This window comes from Perca fluviatilis, chromosome 4, assembly GCF_010015445.1.
Source record: "Perca fluviatilis chromosome 4, GENO_Pfluv_1.0, whole genome shotgun sequence".
In the NCBI taxonomy this organism is placed as follows: domain Eukaryota; kingdom Metazoa; phylum Chordata; class Actinopteri; order Perciformes; family Percidae; genus Perca; species Perca fluviatilis.
Genome location: NC_053115.1, coordinates 7,515,759 through 7,542,537, shown reverse-complemented (window position 1 = coordinate 7,542,537; position 26,779 = coordinate 7,515,759). Strand labels below are relative to the sequence as shown.

The 26,779-nt window shown below is 42.0% G+C and overlaps 2 protein-coding genes across 10 annotated transcripts in view; both read left to right on the top strand.

Annotated features, from left to right (window-relative positions):
• The first annotated feature begins 179 nt into the window (after nt 1–179).
• On the top strand, nt 180–21,374 carry phf20a (PHD finger protein 20, a). Of its 8 annotated transcripts, none has more exons than XM_039798569.1 (17): nt 180–333; nt 2,350–2,456; nt 4,773–4,944; nt 8,226–8,394; nt 8,838–8,914; nt 9,044–9,641; nt 9,787–9,837; nt 9,922–10,191; nt 10,334–10,528; nt 10,703–10,798; nt 11,390–11,545; nt 11,990–12,168; nt 12,278–12,377; nt 17,552–17,747; nt 17,920–18,358; nt 19,094–19,274; nt 20,019–21,374. In XM_039798569.1, the coding sequence occupies exons 2-17, from the start codon at nt 2,374–2,376 to the stop codon at nt 20,159–20,161; spliced, it is 3,105 nt and encodes a 1,034-aa protein (XP_039654503.1). In that variant the 5' UTR covers nt 180–333; nt 2,350–2,373; the 3' UTR covers nt 20,162–21,374. The 8 variants fall into 8 exon arrangements, with proteins under 8 accessions (XP_039654503.1, XP_039654505.1, XP_039654506.1 ...); XM_039798571.1 differs by lacking the exon at nt 180–333 and adding an exon at nt 464–487; XM_039798572.1 differs by lacking the exon at nt 180–333 and adding an exon at nt 931–952.
• Nucleotides 21,375–24,297: 2,923 nt separating this feature from the next.
• Nucleotides 24,298–26,779, top strand: part of ndrg3a (ndrg family member 3a) — a 42,118-nt gene continuing 39,636 nt past the window's right edge. For both annotated transcript variants that reach the window (XM_039799195.1, XM_039799194.1), the window contains exon 1: nt 24,298–24,479. The gene's annotated coding sequence lies outside the window, so the exon portion shown is untranslated. The remainder of the gene's footprint in view (nt 24,480–26,779) is intronic.

The window sequence follows — 26,779 nt, the reverse complement described above, 5'->3', positions numbered from 1 at the left end:
TTCAATTAGGTCCTTTTAAAATATATTTAAAGTGCTTCGACTTACAAATGTTTCCATGTTTATGAAAATACATAAACAGGACATTTTAAAAGCAACACAATTTTGCTGCTTTTTTCAAGTGTAAATGATGTTATCGGATTACTTGAGGGCACTGGGCCGTTGTATGCGCATGCGCAATGTAGCGCCACTCTGCCCGCGCCGGTGGTGAATGCTACTAGGAGAAATTCAACTGCGTGATCTGGACCAGGCAGGCGGAGGCGGCGGTACCACCACTTTAAAGGGATTACGCTGCACAATTTACACCCAACCGGACAAAGAGTGACTGGAGAACAGGTAGGAAACCCAAATTGTTTCCCTCCCCATCGCTTCAGAGTTTATAATCCCTCATAACATCGCGAATGAGGCTGGTTTGGTGGATGCGTCAACGGCGTAGCTAGATGGTGTGGTGCCGCATGTCGGCTTTTCAGTTCAAAACAAACGTGACGAAGTAGGTAATGAAATGTAACGTTTATATATTTAGTTATATTCGTGTAATTACCGGTGTGTCTCATACACGCTGTATGGTTTCCCACTGGGTGGTTTTAATGCTACGTGGTTCCTCAGTTGGGGAAGTTTAATGCTTTGCATTTCACCGCCGCTCTTTTACAGCACGAAAAGTATGACAAAGTGGGCCTACTAGCGCGAGGCCCCGAAGAGCTTTGTGAGTGACAGCTGCACGGCCAATCAGAAGCCAGTATCCCACCCACACCAGACTCGTTCGACCAGTTATATTTGCCTAGAGCCCTGACGTCGCCGATGGTTTTTCTCGCGCTACTCCCACTGGTTATAAAACTCTGAACAAAGTGTGTGTGTCAATAGCAGTAGAAGTATACAGCAGTATTTACACCTCGGTGAACACGACGCAACGTGTTCTCGTTGTTTGCTGTTAAGGAACAGTTGAGACCTGTGAAGTGTACGTGAAAAAAAAAATGGTGTGGGCTGCTGTTATCTCCGTTTACTACAGTAAAATATCAACCTACGATTTAATGAATCATTGCAAAATGTAACCATTTAAATTGATAATCATTAATTTCCTGACTCGTGATTGTGCCATCACCAACTCTCGGTTTGCGCCCTGCATGTGCAGTGCTGCCGTCTGTCTGGCTCTTTGTGCAGGCCATAAAAGCACATTTTCATTTTACATATTACATTTTACTGAATATGATATTGTTTGCTTTTTGATGCCGTGCTAGGTATCTGCATGCTGCAGACGAATAATCATAAGGGGCTTTTCCATTGTCTTCTATTGTGTCTATACGTGAAATCGGCTGACCAGAAAACACGTGGGCCGAGTAGTGTGCAGATATCCGGTTTGTACGTTAGACTGAAAGCCAGTAGCTCCAGACTGCCTCCGCTATGGTGAACCGAATCCGCTATAACCTGCACAAAAGTAAGACGTTGTAATATATTTATTGAGTAATTTAAATCGTTTAAGCTTTTATTAAAGGGCGCCGCTTAGCCCTCTTGTTTTCCTGACAAAGGAGGCGCTGTTATCCGGAGGGAAGACAAAAAGATTATCCTCCTCCACCAAGCCCTTTATTTCAGTTAAGGGGCTGGACATCAGCAGCAGACTACGGGTCTATATTTGAGACTGCATAGACAAGGACCCAATATACTGTTCATCAGTCGAGTATTATCGCTAGCTTGGTGCATAATTACCTGCTTACTGTACTGGTGGGTGCTAACAGGAAGTGGAAGCTATGGACGAGATATCATTCTTGTGCCTTCTCTCTGTACCTTGTGCCTTTTGTGATATGGAGTAAAATAATACTGAATACTTAAATCAGATATCCTCAGGAACCTGTGTGAAGTCGTTTCTTATCTCTCTAGTGATCACTGCACATCTGGTATTAGTTACACATTTCATCACCATTTGAGGTACATGGCTCACCGTAATATATCAGTTTTCCCTTGCTTTACAATGTGTCACAACATGTAATCTGTAGCTCAATAGCTTTTCCCAGCCTGGACTGCATTATTGGTCTGGTGTCATACAATGGGAGTGCCGTACTTGCCTTTTAACACCAACATTGCTACTCAGGTGCAAAGCTATAATTTGCCACAGTCTTTTGGAGATAATTGTTAGTGATGACCTGAGGGAGACGAGGCTGACTGCAAATTGTTTGTAAAATCATTGATAGTGACGTGTATTGTGTTCTTGGCTCCACACAATGTGGGTTTCTCAAGGTCTCCAAGGTCATATGGGTGTAGTTTTGATTTGTATGTTTATTGGCTAATGTTGTGTGTGTGTGTGTGTGTGTGTGTGTGTTTGTTTGTTTTTTGTGTGTGTGTGCGCGTGCATGCGTACAGGAAGGGAGCCTTGATGTGGGCAGTATGAGTAAGACGCCCCCTAACAGAAGAGGGATATCTTTTGAGGTGGGAGCTCAGCTTGAGGCCAGAGACAACCTCAAAAACTGGTGAGTCATGGCCTCGCTCATTCCTCCCCATCCCTGTAACTGTTCACTTCCTTCACTCTTTCTCTCATAAATTCTCATTCTCTCCATTCTAGGCCTTGGTTAGATATTCTGTATCTTATCAAATGTTAAAAGATTGAAGAAAGCCACTCAGACCTATCATTGCTCCTTTGCCAGTAAAAAAATAGCTGCTGATGAGTATGTGCTCTCAAGCAGCCTTTGATCTGGATTAGGACTGAATGATTTTTTTTTTGGGGGGGGGGGGATATTTAATTGCGATTTTTCTGCCAGATAGTGCGATTACGATTCGATTTATGTATTTTTTTTTTTTTTAAATGTTTCTTTAAAGTGTCTTCAAAGTTCAATATTCACTGTGGAACAGATAAAACGTGTCATGGAGCATTATAACATGAGACACCATCACAAATAATCTATATTCTTATGCAAGGATGAGGGCCCATTAGGGCTGTAACGATATGAAACCGAATTCCCGACACTCAGACCCACGAACCTGTGTCGCGATGTGAGAAGACAGAATCGCGACGCACCCCTCCCAACTCCCAGAGTTATCCTCGCTGTCCAGATCCAATGCTACCACATCTTTAAATTAGTATTAGTCGTTCTGGTGCCTTATCCCCCTTAAATTTAGCTAACCGTAAAGACGGCTAAACACGAAGGGGGGTGGGGGGGATTCGGCAGGGAGGAGATTTTCGGCACAAACGCTGGTAGCGCTAACGGCGGTGTAACGTTACGAATGGCCGCTGTTCTGACTCGGGTGCCTGGGTCTGTTTCCCAACGGTTCAGTGAACTGCCGTTAGCGTCCTTAGCACCGGAGTTAAGTGCTAACCGTGGTTGGATTGCTGTAATGGTAGTGGCTGGCCGCTGGCTGCCAGCTGGCTGGGGGGCTGACTGTGGGTGTGTCCCCGGGGGCCGGGGCTGTTGTCAGCTCTCATCCCGACTGAAGCCTTGCAGCGCCGGGAGAGTGAGGCAGACACACAGGGGTGTGCTAGCTGGCTAAATTACCATTTAGATCAGTCGTCTATCTATACAGTTAACGTTACTGATGAATTCGTGGGTTAGCCCAGAGTTGTTAACCGTGGTCAAAACGATCATATTAAAAATAACTGAGCGTGTTGAACGATGTCGTAATCTTATGTTACCCACCAAGAATGTTATAGACCGAGCATTAGCATTAGCTACTTGTCAACCAGCACGTTTTATACTGTAGTTGGCAAACCTTAAAGGAATATGCCACTGTTTGTTGAAATAGGGCTAATCACGGTCTACCTGTAGATAGGTGGGCCAGCGCATTTTTTGTCTCATTGCAAGTAATTAGGTTGTTTTTTTTGTCTTTTGCTGGTTCACTTTTACTCACAACATGCTAACCGGCAACATAGGATTCCATTCACTACGCTAAGCTAACTAGCGGCGGCGCTGCCGGTGCTGCACCGGACTAAAACGATGCATGCACAAAAAATGCGTTGGCCCACCTATCTACAGCTAGAGGAGACCGTGATAGGCCCTATTTCAACAAACAGTGGCGTATCCCTTTAAAGCAACACCAAAGCACTTTTCCTCTTCGGTCCCCCTACAGGTTGGAAGAGGAATTGTCCGTTACCGGAAACATTATTTTAAGGTACAAAAGAATCTTTGGTGTTGGATCGATCGATATTGAAATCAATCAATGTCAATAAATAAAGTCTCTGTTGTATTACTGTGTTGCCAAGTGGCATGTAATCAATGACAAAACGATGCAGTCTGGCAGATGAAAAGTTGTATTAAGTTTACTGAGTATAACTCTACTCCAACAACCCCTCCACGCCCCCCCATTCAAGAATCAAGGTTTGTATCGAATCGTGGGTCAAAAAAATCGTGATACGAACCGAATTGTGGGTTTGGTGTATCGTTACAGCCCCAGGGACCATGGACCGTCAGCCCAGTCCTTTCACACACACATTAAAATAAATAAATAAATAAATACAGTTGATACAGGTCCTCCTGTTCAACTCCTGGCTAAAGGACAAACAAGCTCACCTCCTAAAATGTTGGGAGTGACAGTGTGTTACTGGAGGTTGTGACTCTGAAATTGTAATCTAAAAAAAGTAATCGCTTTATCGTACCGTGTCAACACCCAACACTGCCCCCAGCACGCCAAGCAGTGTCTCGTGATTCATTGTGTTTCTTTACTTTTGACATTTTCAAGATTGACACATTTCTACTGACTTGCCCTCCTCAGTTATGTTTTAGAATAAAGGATAAGGATGAGCTTGCACATCTCCCTGTCCAATCACACTTTATTGAATTTCTTTTGTCATGTAGGTATGCTGCCAACATAGAGAAGATTGACTACGAAGGTGAAAAAGTACTGATCCATTACCGCCAGTGGAGCCACCGTTACGACGAGTGGTTTGAGTGGACAAGTCCCTACCTGAGACCCGTTGAGAGGGTTCAGCTGAGGCGGCAGGGCCTGCAGGACGACGCTCCTGTACCTGTAAGCTAAGGGAACACTGTTTTGTTCATGCATGCTTTGACCTGTGTTGCATAGGGTTGGGTACTGAAACGGTAGTATTCGGACCGGATTAGAACACAAATTTCCGTTCCGACTGAAATATATTTTCCCTCTGTCGCTCCGGACAGCGGCAGACTCTTTTTCTTTTATTTATTTTTTCTCCCTTGTCCAACCGAGAGGTGCACGTGCCCGCTCGCGGTGTGAAGCGCGTGTCCTCGCTATTCTCTGACATGCGCTCTACAATCACTGCTGATAGACGGCTTTTTGTATACGCTCCGAAACGGATGTAAAAATATCACACTTTCTCTGTAGTCTACTGTTAGCTAGCTATCGTAAATGTAGGCTACTTTTAAAATGCCATATTGCCTCGTAAAAGCATGTTAGCCATTCACTGCACGTGTAAACATATTACGCTTGCTCTGCCGACCCTGTAGCCTGGTGGTGGGGGAAGCAGGACAGCCTCCCCAAATTGTCTGCCCTTTCAAACTCCTACCGGTGTGTACAGACCTCTTGGACACCACCTGAGAGAGTTTTCTCCTGGGCAGGACATGCCATAAGTCAGGAGAGGTGTCGTATCTTGCCAGAGAAGGCAAATGTGGTCATTTTTCTGCAAAAGAACTGCTAAAGCATGAAGCTGGTTGGCATACCAACTCGGCAACATTTATTTTGTTTCTTGTTAATAGTGTAACTGTTCTTTCAATCAGGAGAGACTTCCTTGCAATTATGAACATATTTATTGTACGAGACAGAATATGTAAATGCAATGTGCAAAGTCTCTGGAGATTAGACTCCATCGAATCCATAAATTATAAAAGGGGTAGTGAACCCAAACATATCCCCCGATGGAGTCCAGACACTGGTGGTGGTGATGAAGGTGCCCAGGAACCAATCAAGATAGCCATAAAGCTGACGAACCACGGCGTACGTGGGTGAGACGGCCGGTGGATGCAGGGGAGGAGGCGGGATGCTCTCTATTCCTGAAACGACAGCTGACAACCGCAGAGGAGAGAGAAGATTTAAAACAGGATGTCATGCTGTGATTGGCTCGTGATACGTGGCTGAATCTGATTGGTTTAACTAACAATGAAACGGCTGAATCCGATTGTCTGCTGACAAGCGAATGCCATGGACAGCTGATCAATTAGGAGTGATGAAAAATGCAATTAGAAGTCTTCCTTTAGGAACTTACGCTGAGCTTCATTTGTTGAATTATTGTAGTTATGTGTTAGGTGACTTAGGTTTACTTATTATATATTTAAGTAATTTAAAACGTTAATATATATATATATATATATATATATATATATATATATATATATATATATATATATATATATATATATATATTAGTTAAATTAAAATCTTCAATAAAAAAAATAGATTTTTCAAGAATCTGTTAGGAATCGTTTTAAAAGTACCGGTTCAAAGAAGAGAAATTGGAAGTTCTGCCTCACTTGTGGGTTATCTTGTTGTCCTCTTGCCTTTGTTCCATAGTGTATTCCTGCATAGAGGGGTTCTTAGGTTGCTTTCACACCGGAGCAGTTTGGTCTGTTTTAATCGAACCCTGTTTTTGTCGGATAGTCCGGTTCGTTTGGGGGTGTTGTAAAAGCTCATTCGAACTCTGGTGCAGATCAAACAACCAAACTTTGCTCTGCTTAAAAACGGGGGTCTCGGTTGGCTTCCAAGTGCACTAGAGTTTGGTTCACTAGGCCTGTAGCGACGCCCCACACACGTGGGAGACCAAAACATTGCAGAAGGGAGGATGAAACATACAATAATAACATAATTCCCAACAAAGCCCCAACAAAAGCCCCAATAAAAGAAAAAGTCCTAAAAAAAACAGCTCGCCCTAAATCATCGAAGGTATGGGAATACTTCAAATTTAGTCTCAAATGTAAAAGGTGTTGTTATTTGCGCTCTTTGCCAAATAGTTGGCATACCACACCAGCACAACAGCAATGTGGGAGCATCTGGAACGGAGGCACCCCATTGTCACTCGTGAAGGAGACAATAACAAATAAGTACTAATTTAGTACTAACATTGGCTAAGTTAATTTCATGTTTGTGTAGTGTGTTGTGTAGCTTGAGCTCTGCGCACTTCGGTGGCGCTAGCTAACTATCTTAGCGGTCCGTGCAGTTTGTTCGTGCTAGGTTAGTAGCTAACGTTAACAATAGCTAGCTACTGGCGCCTAGACAGCTGTGTTTAGCTAACGTTAGTTATCATCTAATGTTGGCTTGAATGGCTAGCTTTAAGGCTGCAGAACACAGCGATCTATAGTAGCTAACATTAGCTAACGTGAACGTTAGCTCCCCTTAGCACCACCAGCGCACAGCTGCTAAATCTAGCTAACGGTAGCAAGCAGATTGCAGTAGCTTTTAACGTTATTTGTCTAACGTTGGCTAACTCATGAGTTACGACTCAACGTTAGTTAGCGTTAACTCATGCTGTGGTCGTTTACGAGTCAAATACATAACATTAGACTAACGTTAGCCAGCTTAAACAGGCTGGCCTTTTAATTTTGTATAACAGTAAAATAATTTTATTCATTTTGTGTAAAGCAGAAGATTTTTTTGCTGTGCAAAACTGTTTAATAAAATATATTAAGATTTTTTTGGTATTTATTTGAGATACATTATGGTTTTTATTAATCGAGCAACAGAAAAATAATCGTTATATTAATCGTCCAATTAGTTAGATTAGTCAACTAATCGATAAAATAATCGCCCGATTAATCGTTTAATAAATAATCGTTTACCCCCAGCCCTATGGTTCACTTAAGGTAAGAGCGTTATCCGATCAAAAGGCAAAAATCAATGCATTTACTAGCCTGCTATTTCAACCTTGCGCACAATTGACGGACTTATATATGATTTAAGGGATGATAACTTTCAAATCCATAATTTATTATGAACATACGCTCATCGTCTGTGTAACACATTATGATCTCTCTCATCAGGGCCGGCCCTCTACTTTACTCGCTGTCTTGTCAGCTGCTCATATTATTCACCTTCTTCTAAAATATTAGCGACACTAAAGCAAAACCAGACACTGTCACAGTCTACCAAAGTATAGGTGTGAAAGCGACCTTAATCTGTATTTTTTAATATATATATATTTATTTATTTATTTATTTTATTTATTTATTTTTAACTGTGGTTTAATTTGCATAAGCCAAATGGGCATCTCCTACTTTTACTTGTGAGTAAAATTGGAGAACCATGTAATTTTACTAAAGCTGTAACAACAATGATGGTTTTGTTAGCATTTAACAGCTCCACCTCCCCATGAGATTTTGACAACATGCCTACAGTATGCCCCCGATCGACTGTCACTGTCCTTCCTCCAGGGCTTTCACGTGAATGACAAGGTTCTGGCCAGCTGGTCTGACTGCCGTTTCTACCCCGCTAAGGTCATTTCGGTCAATAAAGATGGTGGGTATCAATAATTTCAGGTTTTATCTTTAATTGTTTTAACTGCATGAATCCTTAATATTTACAGTTATTAATTAAAATAACTGTAAGCTGATTTTTCTTGGAAGATGTTAAAGGTTTTTCTATGATTATTCAAGTTGTGTGTTGACTGTGCAACATGGAGCTTACAGTAGTCTAAAATGTTAGTTTCCCTTTTGTTTTCAAAAAGGAAGCTGTGGTATTGGATGGCATTCAATAATAGCAACATGTTTTTCTTTCACTGGCACAGCAAAGAGAAACTATGAAGATTACAAAACTCCAAATTGGAAAATGCTTACACTAACAACAAAAAGAGCAATTGGAAGTGTAGCTTCTTCAAAACTAGTCTGTAATCGGCTACCTGACTAGCAGCTGGCTCTTGTGTAAAACATGTTTGGCATCAGTTCTCCTTTTATTCCCCTCAGCATCCTACACTGTGAAGTTTTATGATGGCGTTATCCAGACAGTGAAGGGGATACACGTGAAGCCTTTTATTAAAGAGGTAAATGTCATAAGTGAGCTTAAACATCCATATTAATTTAATCATGTATTCTTTGTCTACATCAATCACGCTCTGAGTGCCATTTTCTGCTTGTTTCCTAAACTTCCTCTTTGTCCTGCCTACAAATAGAGAGGTGGTGTTGGTGGAGGGAAGTCTCGGTCCTCTGAAAGGAACATGGTCAGGAGGGCCCCGAGCCGCAGAGACAGGAGGCCTCAGGAGAACGGAGGTCCCAAGAACAAGCGAGCCAGACGCAGCACCTCCGACCAGGAGGAGGATAGCAACAGTGAGGACGATGAGCGGGAAGAGGGGATGGTGAGCGAGAAGAACAAGAAAACAATTGGTGAGGTAGAGGCTGCACCCTCTATCAAACAGGAAGAGGAAATGTCCGAGCAAGCAGACCAGGACAAGCCCAGGGATGTAGAAAAGGGGATGGGACTCACAAATGGGGTGAAGGTAGAAGAAGACTATGAGCAAAACGAAGAAAGGTGTCACGTAAATGGAGAGGTAAAGAAGGAAGAGGTGGAAACAGAAGGGAGTGAATCAAAGCCATACACAGAGTCACCCAAGCCATACACAGAGTTTCCCACTCAGACGTCGGCACAGATGGAGCAGGTGCCTGTCGCTATAACAACAACAGAATCCAATGGAGATGTGGAGCAGAAGCCAAACGTCCAATCGGAGAGCTCTCAGCCTGCCGCGGAGGTGCCGCCTCCCCAGCCTGTGAAACGTAAGTGTTAATGAAGTTAATTAGCAGAAATGTCATTGGATCTGTAGGATTGAGAAAACAAGCTACTGAGTGCAGTGAATGTCACATAGCATCTGGGCGTACTTTTAAGACCGAAGTAAAAACATTAATTTCTTTCTTTCGGTAGCGGTAAGGAAGCAGGGTTTCCACAACCCCAACAGATTCAGCAGAGAACCTTGTGAGTACATCTCAAAACCTATTAGACAAATACAGTCATTATTTGCATTCTTTGATCTGCCACTCATGTTTTTCCTTGTTTTAGTGTACCGTGTTATCAAAAACCAACCTCCTCCCGTCCTGTCCATCAACCTCGACCACAACCCATTTAAGTGCAGTGCTCCCGGCTGCACAAAGTCGTTCCGTAAGGCCAAGCTGCTGCACTACCATATGAAATATTATCATGGCGAGGAGCAGCCGCCGGAGGCGGAGCGCAGCCCCACCAGGAATGTCCAGACCAGGGCCTCTGAGAAACAGGCTACTGCCACCGGTTTGGACGGCCCAAAGAGAAGGCGCACCATCTCTGCCTCTATGCGTAAGTTCCTCTCTATCTATAGCGTTTTATTAGAAATTGGATCAGCTGCTATTTCAAACCCTAATCTATGTTAAGCAACCACAAAATCAGAACTGCTGAGCTTTGGGCTTATATTTGGCCTTATTTTTTTTATTTTTCTCAGACTCTGTTGGGCCTGCCGCGGCTCCCCGTGGAGAGGTGAAGACTGCAGGCAGGCGGACATCAGCCCCGCCTGCAGTCAACACCCAGAGCCATCAGCAGAGGGCACTGCTGAGGGAGAAGAGCAAGGAGAACCAGCTGGACAGGAACGGATGCCAGCAGCAGGACAAGGACTCAGACAAGAGTGGCTTTGACATTGGTCAGTATCATGCAGTATGAATGAGTTGTTTATTAAGTGACAAAAGGACTGCATTGTGTTACATAGTCATGCCTAGGCACTGTTAGTTTCCATCTTGCTGTACAATTTCTCTTATAGAATAGAGAAGTGCTGTGATGGCTATGCACAACCAAGGCTTACCTTTACTGTCCACAGGCTCATTAAAAGACAAACTGAAAGAGAAACCAAAACAGAAGGACTTCCTCCGCATTAAACTAAAGAAGAAGAAGAAGAAAAAGAAGGCCAAGTCTGGTAAGAAGGGGTCCCTGGCATCGGGGTCTACTGCTCTGCATGTGCACTCATTGTGACATTGTGGAAACGGCTAGCCTGCAAAGCATTATATACTCCAGTTCACTCCTCTTGGTGTGGTGGCTGAGCCTTTGTGTGTGGGAGAAGTGTTACATCTGTCGCTGGCCTCTGTCACTCCATTATGCCAATCGGAAAGCTCAAACTCATTTCTTTCACATCATAGCTTTCATTTGCTCTCGTATACAACAACTCAACAGTGCTGGTGATGAAAAGCCAGCTTTTGTTGGCACTGATATTGACTAATACACAAATCCAACGCCGTGCTCTCTATTCCTAGTTGGCATTCACATGTATGTACATTTTGTTTGGCATGCACACATATACTGTAGGTTACCTTCCACATTGATTATTTCATACTACTAAAAGGCCCTGAAACACGGCCGGTATGGATTTTTATCAAATTGATTGTCCCTGACTGTTCTTGAGTCTATTATTTGTCCATGTTTGTTGTGCCACGGTTTGTCACCTCCTGATGGATTTCCAAAGTTGACATTTTGTTTTACGTCTGCTTCCCCCCCTTCCCTGTATGAACAGACTACACAGGTAGTGAGGAGAATATTGACATCTCAGTATTGGGTCTTCAGTCCAAATTGAATTTGCCATACAAATTCCCCCCCTCACACAATCACAAGCCTGAGGCCTACCCCAGCAGGCCTGGATACAGCTACTCACAGCAGATACATGTGGATGGTGGGTATCTCTGTGACTGTGTGTGTGCGTGCGTGTGTGTGTGTGTTGGTTTGTCTGTGTGACTGTACATGGCTTCCTCTCCCCTCCATTTTTCTATTGCCTCTGGATTCAATCCATCATGCTGTTGTAGTTTGACGTGCATCACACCTGGGATCTGTGTCAAATGTTGCTCATAACACACCATGACCTACAGAATTAAACTGTCTGCTGTCACAGATGAGACCAAATTTGTTAAACGCTTGGTTGATTGAATCCTGAGCTGTTCTTTGCTGCTATGGCTTGCTTCATCATGTAATCCACAAATAATCATGAAGACTCACATAGTGCAACACATTTTGTAGATGTAAAGAATATTAATTAAACTAAATTGTACCAGGAAAAGTTCATTCCTGTCGTGTCATTCCCATGACAAATCAATAGTTCTGTTTGTGCCTGTTACTGTAGACGAGGATAGCATTAGTGACTGGTCCACTGACAGCTGTGGGTGGAGCGACGATGACTTTGGGGTGGATTTGGACGTCACCACACCTCCCCTGAGTGTGGACTCCGGTGCTGTCGACACAAGTGAAGAGATAGTGCGATGTATCTGTGAGGTGGAGGAAGATAATGACTTCATGATTCAGGTGAGCTGGTTGTTTTTTGTCACCACTTGTAGCATGTCTACATTGCAAGCACTTTTCTTTTAGTCTTAGGGTTGCCTTATTTTATAAAACATGCGTGTCCTTCCCTCAGTGTGAAGATTGTTTGTGCTGGCAGCATGGTACCTGCATGGGCCTGCTGGAAGATAATGTTCCAGACCGATACACCTGCTACATCTGCAGAGACCCACCAGGTGAGAGAAAAACACCACCACCTTTTTAGCTATAAATTACACATGGTCATCATTTAGATTTGTTGACTTCACAGCATCTATTTGGCTAATCTGGTAGAGAACACTGCAGGCTTCCTCTTTGACTTGACAAAGTACCTGCCATCTAGTGGACAAATGGAAAAATGACTGTGTACAATTAACAGTGGACATTGAAGATTACTATGGAAATTGTATGTATTTTAAGATCACTAATGGATAGTGCATTATATAATAATGGTGTTTTACATTGTGATTATGAAGTTTATGCTTTACACTGATCTTGCCTCATGAATTTATGTTCTTGCACATCAAACGTCCTGTTTTCTGCTAAAAGAAAACAATGTTTACTGCGGGTGTCACGATTTAGATTTTAATTCGAAATTGACCAAAATTCAGTCACAATCTCAAACTTCGAATAAAAAAAATTGAATCGTCGACGCTGCCACGCCCCCCATGTCACGTCCGGTCGGCTTTCCAAGCAGCCACGCCCCCCACGTCACAAACAAACTCCACAATTTAAATTTCAATAGATCCTTTTCCTCTCAAAATCACAACCGTTCTCTTCGAGATCCCTAGCAAAACCCACAAACAAAAAAGTCAGGTTCCCCGCGGGACACCAAAAACCAACCTAGTGAAGCCTCTTGCTTTTAGTTGATAATCTTTGATTGCCTCCTTAGCGGAGTTACCTCCGGCTACGGCCAATACTCTGACGTCACTCCAGAGACTGTACGGCTGTGAGCGTGGGGTTGGGGTTTTTTCCGGTAGAATTGCAGAGGAAGAAAGGAAGACGAGTAATCTGCTTAGAACGAGGCTTAAAAAAAAAAAAACGGGACCTTTTACTCGTCACCGAGGGCTGGCAAGCTACGGAGCCACTCATTGGATGGAAGCGGCCTCTTCCACGGGTGAGTGTTAGCGCCATTTTAGTTTGCAATTGCCGGCATAATTATCGAGGCGAACTGGGGGTGTGTCTGTGACGCAGGACTTGTAGGACCCATTGACTGTAAAATTAACAGTCTATGGTAGGACCAAAAAGAAGCGATCGCTACAAGTCGCAGTCAGTGTCCAATTCCGCCACGCTTCCTTCTGTGCCCCTTCTGATGTAGAAATGGAGAAGGACACGGGGAGTAATATATGTTCAACTGTTCGGAAATAGTTTAAGATACTTAATTGTTCAGAGAAGACTGTGGACATGGCTGTTTTTATTGTTTTTGTTGTGAACTTGATCTCCTGTGGGCAAGGCAAGGCAGCTTTATTTGTATAGCACATTTCAGCAACAAGGCAATTCAAAGTGCTTTACATGAAACATTAAACAGTTAACAATTTCAAAGCATTAAAAGACAAAAAATAAAATGTAAAGAGCAATTAGAAAACAATTTAAAACAATTTAAAATCATTAAAAGACAAGAATAAAATGTACAGTGCATTAAACATTAAAAAGATAGGTCTTCAGCCTGGATTTAAAAGAAGTGAGAGTTGCAGCGGACCTGCAGTTTTCTGGGAGTTTGTTCCAGATATTGGAGCATAAAAACTGAACGCTGCTTCCCCCTGTTTAGTTCTGACTCTGGGGACAACAAGTAGACCTGTCCCAGACGACCTGAGAGGTCTGGGTGGGTCACAATGTAGTAGCAGTTCAGAAATGTATTTTGGCCCTAACCATTTAGTGATTTATAAACCAGCAAAAGTATTTTGAAATCAATTCTTTCAGGCACTGGAAGCCAGTGTAGAGACTTCAGAACTGGAGTGATGTAATCCACTTTCCTGGTTTTAGTGAGGACTCGAGCAGCAGCGTTCTGAATCAGCTGCAGCTGTCTGATTGATTTTTTTTAGGGAGACCTGTAAAGACACAGTTACAGTAGTCAAGTCTACTGAAGATAAAAGCATGGACAAGTTTTTCCAGATCCTGCTGAGACATAAGTCCTTTAACCCTTGATATATTTTTAAGGTGATAATTGGCTGATTTTGTAATTGTCTTAATGTGGCTTTTAAAATTCAGGTCTGAGTCCATGACTACACCAAGATTTCTGGCTTTGTCTGTTGTTTTCAACATTGTCGTTTGAAGCTGAGCACTGACTTTCAATCGTTCCTCTTTTGCTCCAAAAACAACCACCTCCGTTTTTTCTTTATTTAATTTAAGAAAGTTATGGCACATCCAGTCGTTAATTTGTTCAATGCACATATTCAGTTGTTGTATTGGGCTATAATTCCCTGGCGATAAGGTTATGTAAATTTGTGTGTCATCCGCATAACTATGGTAACTTATTTTGTTGTTTTCCATAATCTGAGCCAGTGGAAGCATGTAGATGTTGAACAGAAGAGGCCCCAGAACTGAGCCTTGGGGAACTCCGCACGTCATATTTGTATGCTCAGATGTATAATTCCCTATAGACACAAAGTAGTCCCTATTCTTTAAATAGGATTCAAACCACTTTAGTACTGAGCCAGAAAGACCAACCCAGTTTTCCAATCGGTCAAGCAATATGTCATGGTCTACCGTATCAAATGCAGCACTGAGATCAAGTAATACTAAGACTGAAATTTTGCCACTATCTGTGTTTAAGTGGATGTCATTAAAGACTTTAACGAGAGCCGTCTCAGTGCTGTGGTGTGGTCGAAAACCTGACTGGAAGGCATCAAAACTGTTGTTTAGTGATAAGAAAAGGTTGAGTTGTTGAAAAACTGCTCATTAGTGTCGTGTCTAGGTTGTTCTTTTTTAGGAGTGGCTTGGTGACTGCAGTTTTCAGGGCCTGTGGGAAGATACCGGAGAGCAGAGATGTGTTTACAATCTGTAGAAGATCAGAAACCAAACAATTCAAAACGTTTTTGAAAACACCCTTTGGTAGAATATCAAGGCAACAGGAGGAGGTTTTCAGATGTTGTATAATGTCCTCCAGGTTTTTAAGGTTGATCGTATGAAATTGTCATATTTGATTTTGTTTTGCGTGAACACTGACAACACATATCCTGTACTTGATATGGAAGCACTAACTGTTTGTCTAATTTTCTGAATTTTGTCTGTGAAGGAGGCAAAGTCATTGCAAGCCTTGGTAGACGATAGTTCAGATGCTACCGGTACTGGAGGGTTTGTTAATCTATCGACAGTAGCAAACAAAGCACATGAATTATTATTGTTTCTGGCGACAATGTCAGAGAAAAAGGACCGTCTTGCATTCCTTAGTTCCAAATTATAAATGTGAAGTCTCTCTTTATAGATGTTATAATGGACCTGGAGATTAGATTTTCGCCAACTGCGTTCAGCTTTTCGACACTCTTTTTTTCTGTTCTCACCACTATAAAATTTCTCCATGGAGATCTTTTCTTACCAGAGACAGCTTTGACCTTAGTGGGAGCAATAGCATCAATAACATTCGTAAGAAGACTGCAGTTACAAAAGAGAAACTAGATGGCAGGTTATTTTGCTTATGTTTCCAATTGACTGAAGATATGTTATTGTTACATTATGTTGATAATAAATGTTTCAAATTTGACAATGTAGTGTGGTACATTGAGAACAAAGGTCAGATATTATATTGCATAAAAGTCTAGTCTAAAAGTGGCATAGCAACCTGTGCTTTAAATTTTTTTTTTTTGTAAAAATCGAGAATTGAACCGTGATCTTAGAATTGGAAAATTTGGTCAAATCGAGGATTTGGAGAATCGTGACACCCCTAATGTTTACCAGGACACAGTAAACTCGGTCCCGGTGTGGCAAGCACAGTCCAGAATATGATGCCAGTTATAGAAAGTGATGATAAAAATGGGAGAAGAGCCATTCATTTGTGTCCCTCAATATCACAAAACAGTGAAACTACAGAATGTTTGTGCTGCAGGTTGCCTTTTGGTGTATTGATTCTTCTTCAAATAATGAGCTGTAAATGTCCCTGCTGGTCGTTGTTTTGTAACATTAAACAATACATAGTCCTAAATAATACAGGCCTATAGGGACCTTAGTGTGTCCACAATAAATGTGGGAAAAAAAGAGCTGGAAATTTATACCGTAGCTGTTTTTAGCTAAAGAAATGACTTGTTTTGAGAGCCAACTGCCAAGGTGGAGGAGTGAGCTGGTATGGGTGATCAGAACAAGTGAAACACATTGCTTGTGAAACTGAGAATCGTAGACCAAAGTATTTTGTTGACTTGGCACTGTGCACCAAGCTTAAGCTGCCTCACATTTGTGTCTTGTGCTGTGTAGCCTGTTGTATGACTGCTAACTGCATTTGCATATGGACTCTCCACGTCTTAGGGAATGCTATAATTCCCTCAATCCAACAAACTATGCCAGCAAGCAGACTAGGGGTGTGCATCGCTCCTTTATAAGACGATCCGATACGTGTCTAGATACCAGTCCCTTCAGAAAAACGCGATTATGCGATCGCATAATTCAATGCCTAATCAGCCAAAGTCCGCATATTTATGTGGGGGCCGCATTTTTTCAAATACGCCGCATAAATTGCTGATTTCCCCGCAAAATATGCGGGGCTTGCATGATTTCATAATCCCCGCATTTTCATTGCAAAAAAGTCACATATTTTAGCAGAAAGTTGAAAAATGTTGCGTTTACTTCACACGAGAGCAGCCGTTTTCCCCTGTTGCCATGGGAACGTTATAAAGTGATGTAATTACGCGACGTGAACATCATCGAAAAGCAGGTGTTGGGGGAATCACTTTTTTTTTTTTCTCTCTCTCTCTCTTTTTCATCAAACCCACAATTTCAGTTCATAAAGTTCCCGCAATTTCATTGCATAAAACTGCATAAATATCCCGCATATTCCATCGCATTTTTTAAGAAAACGTGCCGCATAATCAAGGATTTTTGCCCGCAACAATCACAAAAAAACTCCGCATTTTTCTGGAAGGACTGAGATACATGGGCTACGATACGGTTCAGGGACACTACGTGTTATTATGGAACGATTCAATGAGATACGATTCAATCTGATAGATACTGTTAATGTAAACACATTCATTTTCAATTATAAATTAAAATAAGCCAATTCTATAAAAGAAGCATTGCCTACCTTCAAATATATATTTCGTAAAAGGGACCAGGAAATGGCAAAGCTACGACATGCTAATAGTATAACTTCAACTTCATTAGCTAGCCCACACAAGTAGTTGCATGTGATAACATTTCATTGCAATATGTTGATTATTTCCAGGTCAGAGGCAGAGTCTGCGCTACTGGTACGATCGTGAGTGGTTGAGCAATGGTCACATGTACGGCTTGTCCTTCCTGGGAGAGAACTACTCTCACCAAAATGCCAAGAAGATCACCACCACCCACCAGCTGCTGGGAGATGTGCACCACGTAGTAGAGATCCTCAATGGACTGCAGCTCAAGATGAGCGTCCTACAGTGAGTACAAAGGAATCGCATGAAGAGGGGGGCTGGAGTCAAATTAAATCTGGATCATGACATAAATTTTTGTTGTCCAAGTTAACCAGTTTCAATAGAACATTTTATTGGTTAATCATTTTATATAATGCAATGTTTACACACTGGTCTAATCTTTCCTTTGGCTTATCAGGACCAATACTCACCCGGACTTGCATCTGTGGCGGCAGCCCTGGAAGCATTTGGAGAGGTCACGGACCACCTCTGACTCGTGTCGTGGCAGTGATGCAGCTCCATCTCCTGTGACTCCTGATGAGGACATGAGTCGAGGTGAAATTTTAATGTCCAATGCTCTGGAGAAGCTGAGCCGGGCTGCTACATCTGCCACCTCCTCTTCGTCCTGCTCCTTCCCCTTCCCATCCTTCCAGGACTCATACATTACCAGTGAACATTGCTACCAGAAACCACGGGCGTACTACCCCGCGGTGGAGCAGAGGCTGGTGGTGGAGACCCGACAGGGCTCCGAGCTGGAGGACAGCCTGAGAAGCACAGAGGAACTGTTGGAGCGGGAGCAGCGCTACGGAAGCCTGCTGGAGATGGACAAGCCAAAATCAACAGGCACCAGTTCCAAGGTTAGGCCTTATTCCACAACAGACAAGGATGATGAAAGTGCAGCCTGAGTTGTCACTATAGAGTAGTAAAATGAGTATAAACACTCACACAATCCTAGAAATATTCGAAATATAACGAAATACAGCACCAGTTGCAGAATGAATCTTGTATTAACCAAGATTCTGGATGTGAAGCTGCTGTTTGTTAACAAGTTAAGTAGTTAACAAGTTTTACAGAGCTCAACTTCTTAACTCCCTCTTGCAGTTTGTGGCAAAGAAAACACATTTTTAAATTTGAATTAGGTAAGTTGTAGGCCTGCACAATATGAGGAAAATATGCCATAACGTTAACTATGGCAATAACGGTATTACTTGCAATAAACAGATATTAAAGTGTACTCAGTTCTGCCTTTCTGCTGCTTTAAGTGTCCGCTTTAAATGTGTCTTTCGTGATATGTTGCAGCCTCTCACAAAGTATGGCGAAAAGTTGATATCGCTATAGCGATTTAAAAAAAACTTTATATTGTTCAGCCCTAGAAAGTTTTTAAGGCAACATTACATGTGAGTTACTCAAGTGATTCAAGGATTTGGCTGAGCCTTTGTTTGACCACCAGTCATGTAGTAGCAACCCCTTTTGGTTTATCTCTCGTGTGCATGAATCATGTGCATTGATTTGGCAGAAAGCTTTTGTATGAAGAGGTCTAACCCTGGTTGAAGTGAAGGTCTCGTCTGATGATTTCACCTGAATGTCTCTAGGCTTCAATTGTTGGCTCTTGGTCCCAGACTGAGATGAGGGAAGAGGGTGGAAGAGATCCTGGAGGGGCTGCAGATAACAGCAGGCAGCATCAACAGAGGCAGATCAACCTGCTGGATCACATAGATGCAGTCCAGGACGAGGTCTCGCACAGGATGGACTTCATTGAGCGGGAGCTGGACGGTAAGACCTGCAGTTGCCCTGACCTGGTTACTAACGTTGTCTCTTTAGCAGGTGTTCTGTCCCCTTCGATGGATTCAGGGACGACAACACGACAGTCAAGAAATAGTGACGGAGTCGATGTAAAAGTAAAAAAACTGAAGTGTTTATTCTCAACATATGAAAATGGTTCACAAAAGGTGGTGGAGGATAGGACCTGGAGGTCATGCCAAAGAAATTAAATTAATCTAACAAAACTAGGAAACTCTGGGATTAGATTTTTATTTTTATTTTTTTTTTAAAAGGTGAAGATGACAACAATCAGTCCATAACATTAGCAGCCAACTGTTTCATGTTGATAACCTATTACGTTACAGGTGAGATCCCAAACCATTAGCTAGTAGGTGTGGCTAATAATTCTAATAAAGACCGTTAATACTGACAGTTTATAAGAATTCCCACATTTCTGTGTTAAGTCTTGCTTTGATGTGTTTTCTACCTTAGCTGTGATTGCCTTAAAACCTGGCTTCAAAGTGACAAGTTATTGTGAAAAATTTAAATTATTATAATTATGCAACAGCCCAGACACGGTCATGCCCAAATGGTTGTGAGGATTGCATCTCACACCTAGGTTGGCCTAAACCAGCATATCCTAACCCTCCCAGGTGGTGTGTCCTTGAGAACAGGACAGAGTCTTTAATGGGTTCAAAGAGGCCCATGATGTGTAACCATGTGTTCACCTCTGCTCCTTGTGCTTGTCCTCCTCAGTGCTGGAGAGCTGGCTGGACTACACCGGGGAGTTGGAGCCTCCTGAACCTCTGGCCCGTCTGCCTCAGCTTAAACACCGCATGAAACGGCTGCTGACACAGCTGAGCAAGGTGCAGCAGATTGCCCTGTACAGCTCCACATGAGGGCGCCAGAGAACAGCAGCGGCTTCAGTCCCCACACAGCATCAGAAACGGTGCAGCCGAGGAAGCTCCCTGGTCTCTGGCTGCAGAGATAACGATATTAATGCAAGTGCAAGACTCCGATTGTTCACCCTGACCTGACTTCTGCAGCCGTTTCTCCTTTTTAAAAGGTTATGTGGTGGAATCCGATGCTTCGGCCTGCCAGTGTCATATATTCATATTTATATGAACATGTATGGGAAGTCAGCATCACAAATCAGGATTGAACACAAAAAGTAACCTCGTTAATGCAGGAGAAAATCCTTAGGACCAGATTACACTTCTGTGGTTCCCATGCAACTCTAAACCTTATGGATGCCTTTTGTCTGAGCTACTGCTTAAGGTTGCCCCGTCTCTCTCAGTACACAGTGCTTTACATGCAGAAGCTTTATATTTGAAATTGCAATCGAGTTCCTGAGCCTACACAGCCTCTTTGCTATAGTTTTTGAACATGTTTTCAAATGGTCGCTGTTTTTGCATCAACAATGTCCCAAAGTTTAGTTTTGGTCACCTGCCATGCCATACTGCATTAAAACTGTTGCTGTAAGTGTGGACCGACAGTAACTTGAAGACATCCAGTATGTAAGGACACTTTACCAGCAGTCTACAAATAATTGTTTCTGTTTTTGACCTACTCTAGGGTTTGTTTTATATTACACTGTGAAGTTATTTTTGTCTGGAATCAAAGGCATCTTATTTTCAGTTTTAGAGACATAACAAGTGTGTCTTCTGTCTTAAACTGTAATGTAATTCTTTTCTAACAGTCCCCTCATCCTTGTACCAGTTTTATCAGTTAACGTTTGTGTGTTTGTCAGTTACCGTATCCCTTACTTCAACTTACTATTTGCATTGTTGCTGTTGCACTTGACCCATGATTCACTGATACTGTAATGTGGACTTGTCTTTTCTTAACCTAGCATATTGTGCTTTTTCAGTGATATATACTACTTAGAAGACCTGTATATTTCTTTTCTGTTCTTTTTCATCTTTTTATTTACAGTATTTGGCTTGTTTGTAAATATATTATTCAAAAATGTGCTCTTTATTGAAAACATTCTCCAACTTATATTGTATGCTAATGTACTGTAAGTGTCTGGCTTAGAAGCAGGGAAATGTCAAAAACAATGCAAACAGATTTGCTGGTCCATAAATAAACTATCATTGTTATTAATCACTATGGGCATATTCTTGGCTGTTTTGTCAATTTTGTCTCTGACAATGCTGGGTTTTTGAAAAACAGTGTTCCTTGTCATCCTATTTATCCAGCTGGCAATAACACGACCAGTGAAGTCAAAGGTTGCATCATTCACAGTTTGATGTAACATGTTTTCATCTGATTTATGCTCTTATACAATCAGATTGAAATTGGGGGTAGCCATATTCTTGAAGGCCTCTGCTTTTGACAGTTTTTTTCAGAACTAGAGGAGACCCTGCTGAGGTGCTATTGAGCAAGGCATTCAACCTCCCAACTCTACAGTAGAGCTGCTCCTGACTGGAAAACAGCAGTGGTTGCACTGGGCAGCTGCAGTTTGGAGAACTGTATGAACAAGAGGGACTTTTTTTGGGGGGGGGGGGGGGGGCAGAGATTGCATTCATACTTTGATGTAATGTGTTTTTATTATAGCCGTTTTCTGCGGTTACATAATCTGATTTGAAAATAGAAACTTGATGAGAATTCTAATCGGTTAATCCCCAAAATTTGACCCAGCATCATGTGGTGATAGATTACAAATGATATATTGCCCACGAAGAGTTTACAGTGTCTAGTCAACGTGTTCTCTTTATTTGAAGGGCGTTGGACTATTACCAAAAATGGACTAAGTTAAGAAGACAAATACCCTTGATAAAATAAATAAATGCAGTTATCTTACCTCATCAAAAGTGGGCGTTTACTCTCAGACATGCACTGTCTGCCTTTCATTTTTACCCCAAGACTGAGCAGCTCTTGCTCTTGGCTTAAAATAAAAATTGGTATCCATCATAAAACGCAATATAAGGTTGTGAGTCCAGTTTAAATACATTTGACTTGTCAGAACCTTCTGCATTTCGTTTCCCCGTGCCTTGGGTGCAGAGTCTCATCTTCACATGCTGTCACTAGGATGAACACTTAAAGGTCCCATGGCATGAAAATTTCACTTTATGAGGTTTTTCAACATTAATATGCGTTCCCCCAGCCTGCCTATGGTCCCTCAGTGGCTAGAAATGGTGATAGGTGTAAACCGAGCCCTGGGTATCCTGCTCTGTCTTTGAGAAAATGAAAGCTCAGATGGGCCGATTTGGAATCTTCTCCTTATGAGGTCATAACAAGCAAGGTTACCTCCCCTTTCTCTGCTTTGCCCGCCCAGAGAATTTGGCTCACCCATGAGAGAGAGACATCATGGCTTTCAAACGAGCAAAGTGGCAGTTGGTCAAGGTCACACCCCCACCCTGCACCTTGCCCGCCCCCCCCACCTCTCTCCTCCTCAATAGCTACAGACACAGAAATGGCACATCCTAAGGAAAGCTCATTGTGGGACTGGCTCTAGTGGCTGTAATTCTGCACCAAGGCTGGATTTCGGGAAAGAGACTTCAGATACAGTATTAGGGGACCACTAAGGCCTATATAAAAGAGACTTCAGATACAATATTAGGGGACCACTAAGGTCTATATAAAAGAGACTTCAAATACAGTATTAGGGGACCACTAAGGCCTATATAAAAGAGACTTCAGATACAGTATTAGGGGACCACTAAGGCCTATATAAAAGAGACTTCAGATACAGTATTAGGGGACCACTAAGGCCTATATAAAAGAGACTTCAGATACAGTATTAGGGGACCACTAAGGTCTATATAAAATAGACTTCAGATACAGTATTAGGGGACCACTAAGGTCTATATAAAAGAGACTTCAGATACAGTATTAGGGGACCACTAAGGCCTATATAAAAGAGACTTCAGATACAGTATTAGGGGACCACTAAGGCCTATATAAAAGAGACTTCAGATACAGTATTAGGGGACCACTAAGGTCTATATAAAATAGACTTCAGATACAGTATTAGGGGACCACTAAGGTCTATATAAAAGAGACTTCAGATACAGTATTAGGGGACCACTAAGGCCTATATAAAAGCATCCAAAGAGCACCATGTCATGGGATCTTTAACACCAGTCCATAGTGTCAGGAACAAACGATCCTTGTGCAATAACCCTGTAACACCAAGCATCCACCTTTCAAGTAAACTATATATTATAGTGTTAAATACACACTGTAAACATATAAATATCGGTCATACATATACTGTATATACTGTCATATCCACCTACCTCACGTATATAAGCAACATATATTTATCATTCTGTTTATTTATTCCAGCACCAATTTTATATCCATACATAGTAGTCAAATGTTTATGTTTACCTTTGTTCAGCTTGCTGTCCTTGTTTTAGCTCCATATACGTCTAACGGTGTAAGTGCATCAAGAGCATCAACAAACCAGAGTTAAATCCCTTGTATCTGTACCACAGACCAGTGGTCTTCAACGTTTTTTAAGCCAAGGACCCCTTAATTGAGGGTAAGACAGAGCAGAGACCCCCCCCCCCTACTACTATGGTATAAAATGATGTTGCATATTAAACTAGGCCTACATTAAAGGGCGGCCTAAGGCCTTTATATATACCTTTTTTGCATAGAATACTAAACTATTAAAATAATATTTCTATTATGATTTTATAAATCATCTTTTAATGTTAAACATACACAGTGAATCTTTAGGATTAACTGTAGCTGTGGATGGCTCCCTTAAGTGACTACTTTACCTAAAGGCCAGTAAATCTATCCTCAGTGGGGGATTTATTATGTATCATTGTTTGATTCATGTTAAGACATCAAAAATTAACAATGACTAATCCCCCCCCCCGCAATGACTCTGAGGACCTCCTAGGGGTCCCGGACCCCCTGTTGAAGATCTCTGCCATACACTGTAAAATATATGTACCTATACTTCCCATTTATGCTAATTCTGATTATTTTGGAGCAAAGTGAGACCTCCTGTTTCCTCCTTCTATCTGTGGTGTGCACCGCCTCCTCCCATTGGCTCATCCGCGGTGTCTGCGACGCAGCGGGTAGTTCCGCCCAGACTCACAGCGAAATACTAGTTGAAGCGGAGGAAGCGCGGCAGCCAGAGAATCGTGTACTGTATACCTAAATATACACATTCACGTTGATATTCAACAATATACCCGAAGACCAATTAACTGGAACCCCCCAACCCCCCCGGACACTTCTTTTACCGACGAGGTAAGTCGTGTTTTCGCGGTAGCATTTCCACGTTCACCATTTACAGATGTGCCCGATGCCACAGGAGATTATCTCAGCTCGGTGGATTGCCTAACCTGTTCGCGTTGCTGTCTAGCTAGCTATGTGTCGCTGCGTTTGTTAGAGGAATGGTGGCAGCCGTCAGAACAACAGCGAACCGTTATTGTAGCTACTTAATAAAAAGACACGTTTAAATCTCCGGAGGCACTGACGCTAGTACTTGAATGAGCGCGAGCGAAGCGGTTCAGTTCGAAAAATTGCATCTCAATTGAACTGAGTTCATCGCTGCTCCTCTCAACAGTAATGCGACATAACTGCTGTTTTCACAGTTAGCGCAGTAGCTACGTATTGGTATTAGTTTTCTTTCTGTTACATTCATTGTCTACCTGCTAGCTAAATAGTAACTTGGGTTGTAGCTATATAAAATAAGGCCTGTCACGACATTGTAAATTACCGAGCTCAAACAACAGAAAAAATGTTAGCCTAATAGCTTATAGATTGATGAATTTAACTGTGATAGAAATCCCTGTAAAAAAAAGAAAGAAAGAAAAGGTATTAACCCTATGTACTAGTGGTACCAGTTTTAGGTTACAAACGCACTGTTGAGTATAATAAAATACAAGTTTTATGCTACTTGTAGGTGTATTAGAGGAATATTCATATTAATTACAGTTAGGATTTCATTATTCTGGAGTTTGAAGAGGAAACCTATAACGGTAGCTATCTTAATTAAGCCCAACGCTGTGTTGAATGTGTGGCTTGTCGTCTCTCGTGGTGTCCCTGTACTGTAGGTGATATGACTTTTTATTCTTAACATTTTTTCCTATCACTGTCCGAGCCTGGACTTGGCAGATCCATCATTATCCATGCAATCAGTCACAATGACGTAGCTGCAAGTGTTTCACCATTCATACGCCACATGATGTATGAATGTCACTGGTGGCCATGCGAAGGTCACACAGGTGGGAAGTGTGAGAGAGTGGGCATCAGGTGTTTCCCCTCTTACCTAAAACAACTAGGGTCATCTTGGGATATATTTTTAAAAGGACATTGTGTTCTACAGTTTCCCAGTCCATCTTATCAGGAAGTATGTTAAAGTAATAGTAGTTATAGGATATTAAAAAAAAAAAAATACCATGCAGTAGAAGGTCATTATAACCTTTGTATTAAGTACCACTTAAACACAATCTGTAAATGAAAGTTTTATGGTGGTGGAATTAAATGTGGGTGTTCTATCTCCCACAGTGCTCTCAGCTGTGGCACGTAATCAGATACTGTAGGCTTGAATAGAGCTTACACAACAAGCAGCCACCAGCCGTTTGTTGTCACCCTCAACATTGTCGTGAAAGATCGCTGCTAAGACTGGACAAGCTAATAGATAACAAGCTATTAACGGAGAGCTTTTTTTTCTGCAAGTTGATCCGTAAACAAGTCTTTTGTTTTGAAAACAGGAGAAGGAGCAGATGGTGGGTAGTTTGGGGTGTAGGGCCACGTCGTTGAAAGCGGACCACTCCTGGACTGACTATTGCAGTGAAAACCTACTGCCTAACTAATGGGAGTGTCAAAAGTTGTTAATTAAGCCACATGTTGCCTGTGAGACCTTGAAATCTCCAGGAAATGTGTTCACCTGTTCTCTCTAGGCCCTGATCATAACTCCCCACTGAAATTTTGAATAATTTAAATGCATTTGAATGCGCTTTACTACAACACTTTGTTTTAAAGCTGTCCAGTTTTATTCATATTCTTTTCAAATGTGGAGGGATTCCACCTTCCACAAGTGCTCAGAGAAATTAAAACTTGCCCGAGCATTAAAAATGAAAACAAAGTCAGCATTATGCAACAGTACTGTACTTTATATGACATTAATTCTCTTAAGTGAATGATTTAAAGTAGTTTTGATATGTAAACATCAAGAAATGACACTATTAAGGTGCCTTTCAGCATGGATTACTACTTACGCATAATTTGTTACAGGGATTACAGAGTACATAAAAAGTGTGAAGTGCTCTTGTGTAGGAGAGGATTTCTTGCAGGGATGAATGTCAGGGAATAACGCTCACAGGGGAGATGGAGACCGTAATTAAGACGCTGTGCTGACAGTCAGTCTGCCTCGTGTTCACTCTCACCTCAGCATTACTGAGTCTGCTGGTTTGCCAGCCCTGCAGGACAAAACATAACCTGCGCCAGACATGGACATTTACTGTGACTTCTAAGGAGCTCTGGTGCTGCTGTTGTGTTTTTTGTAACTGAACTGCATCTGTAATTTAAGCTGTACCAGGCCT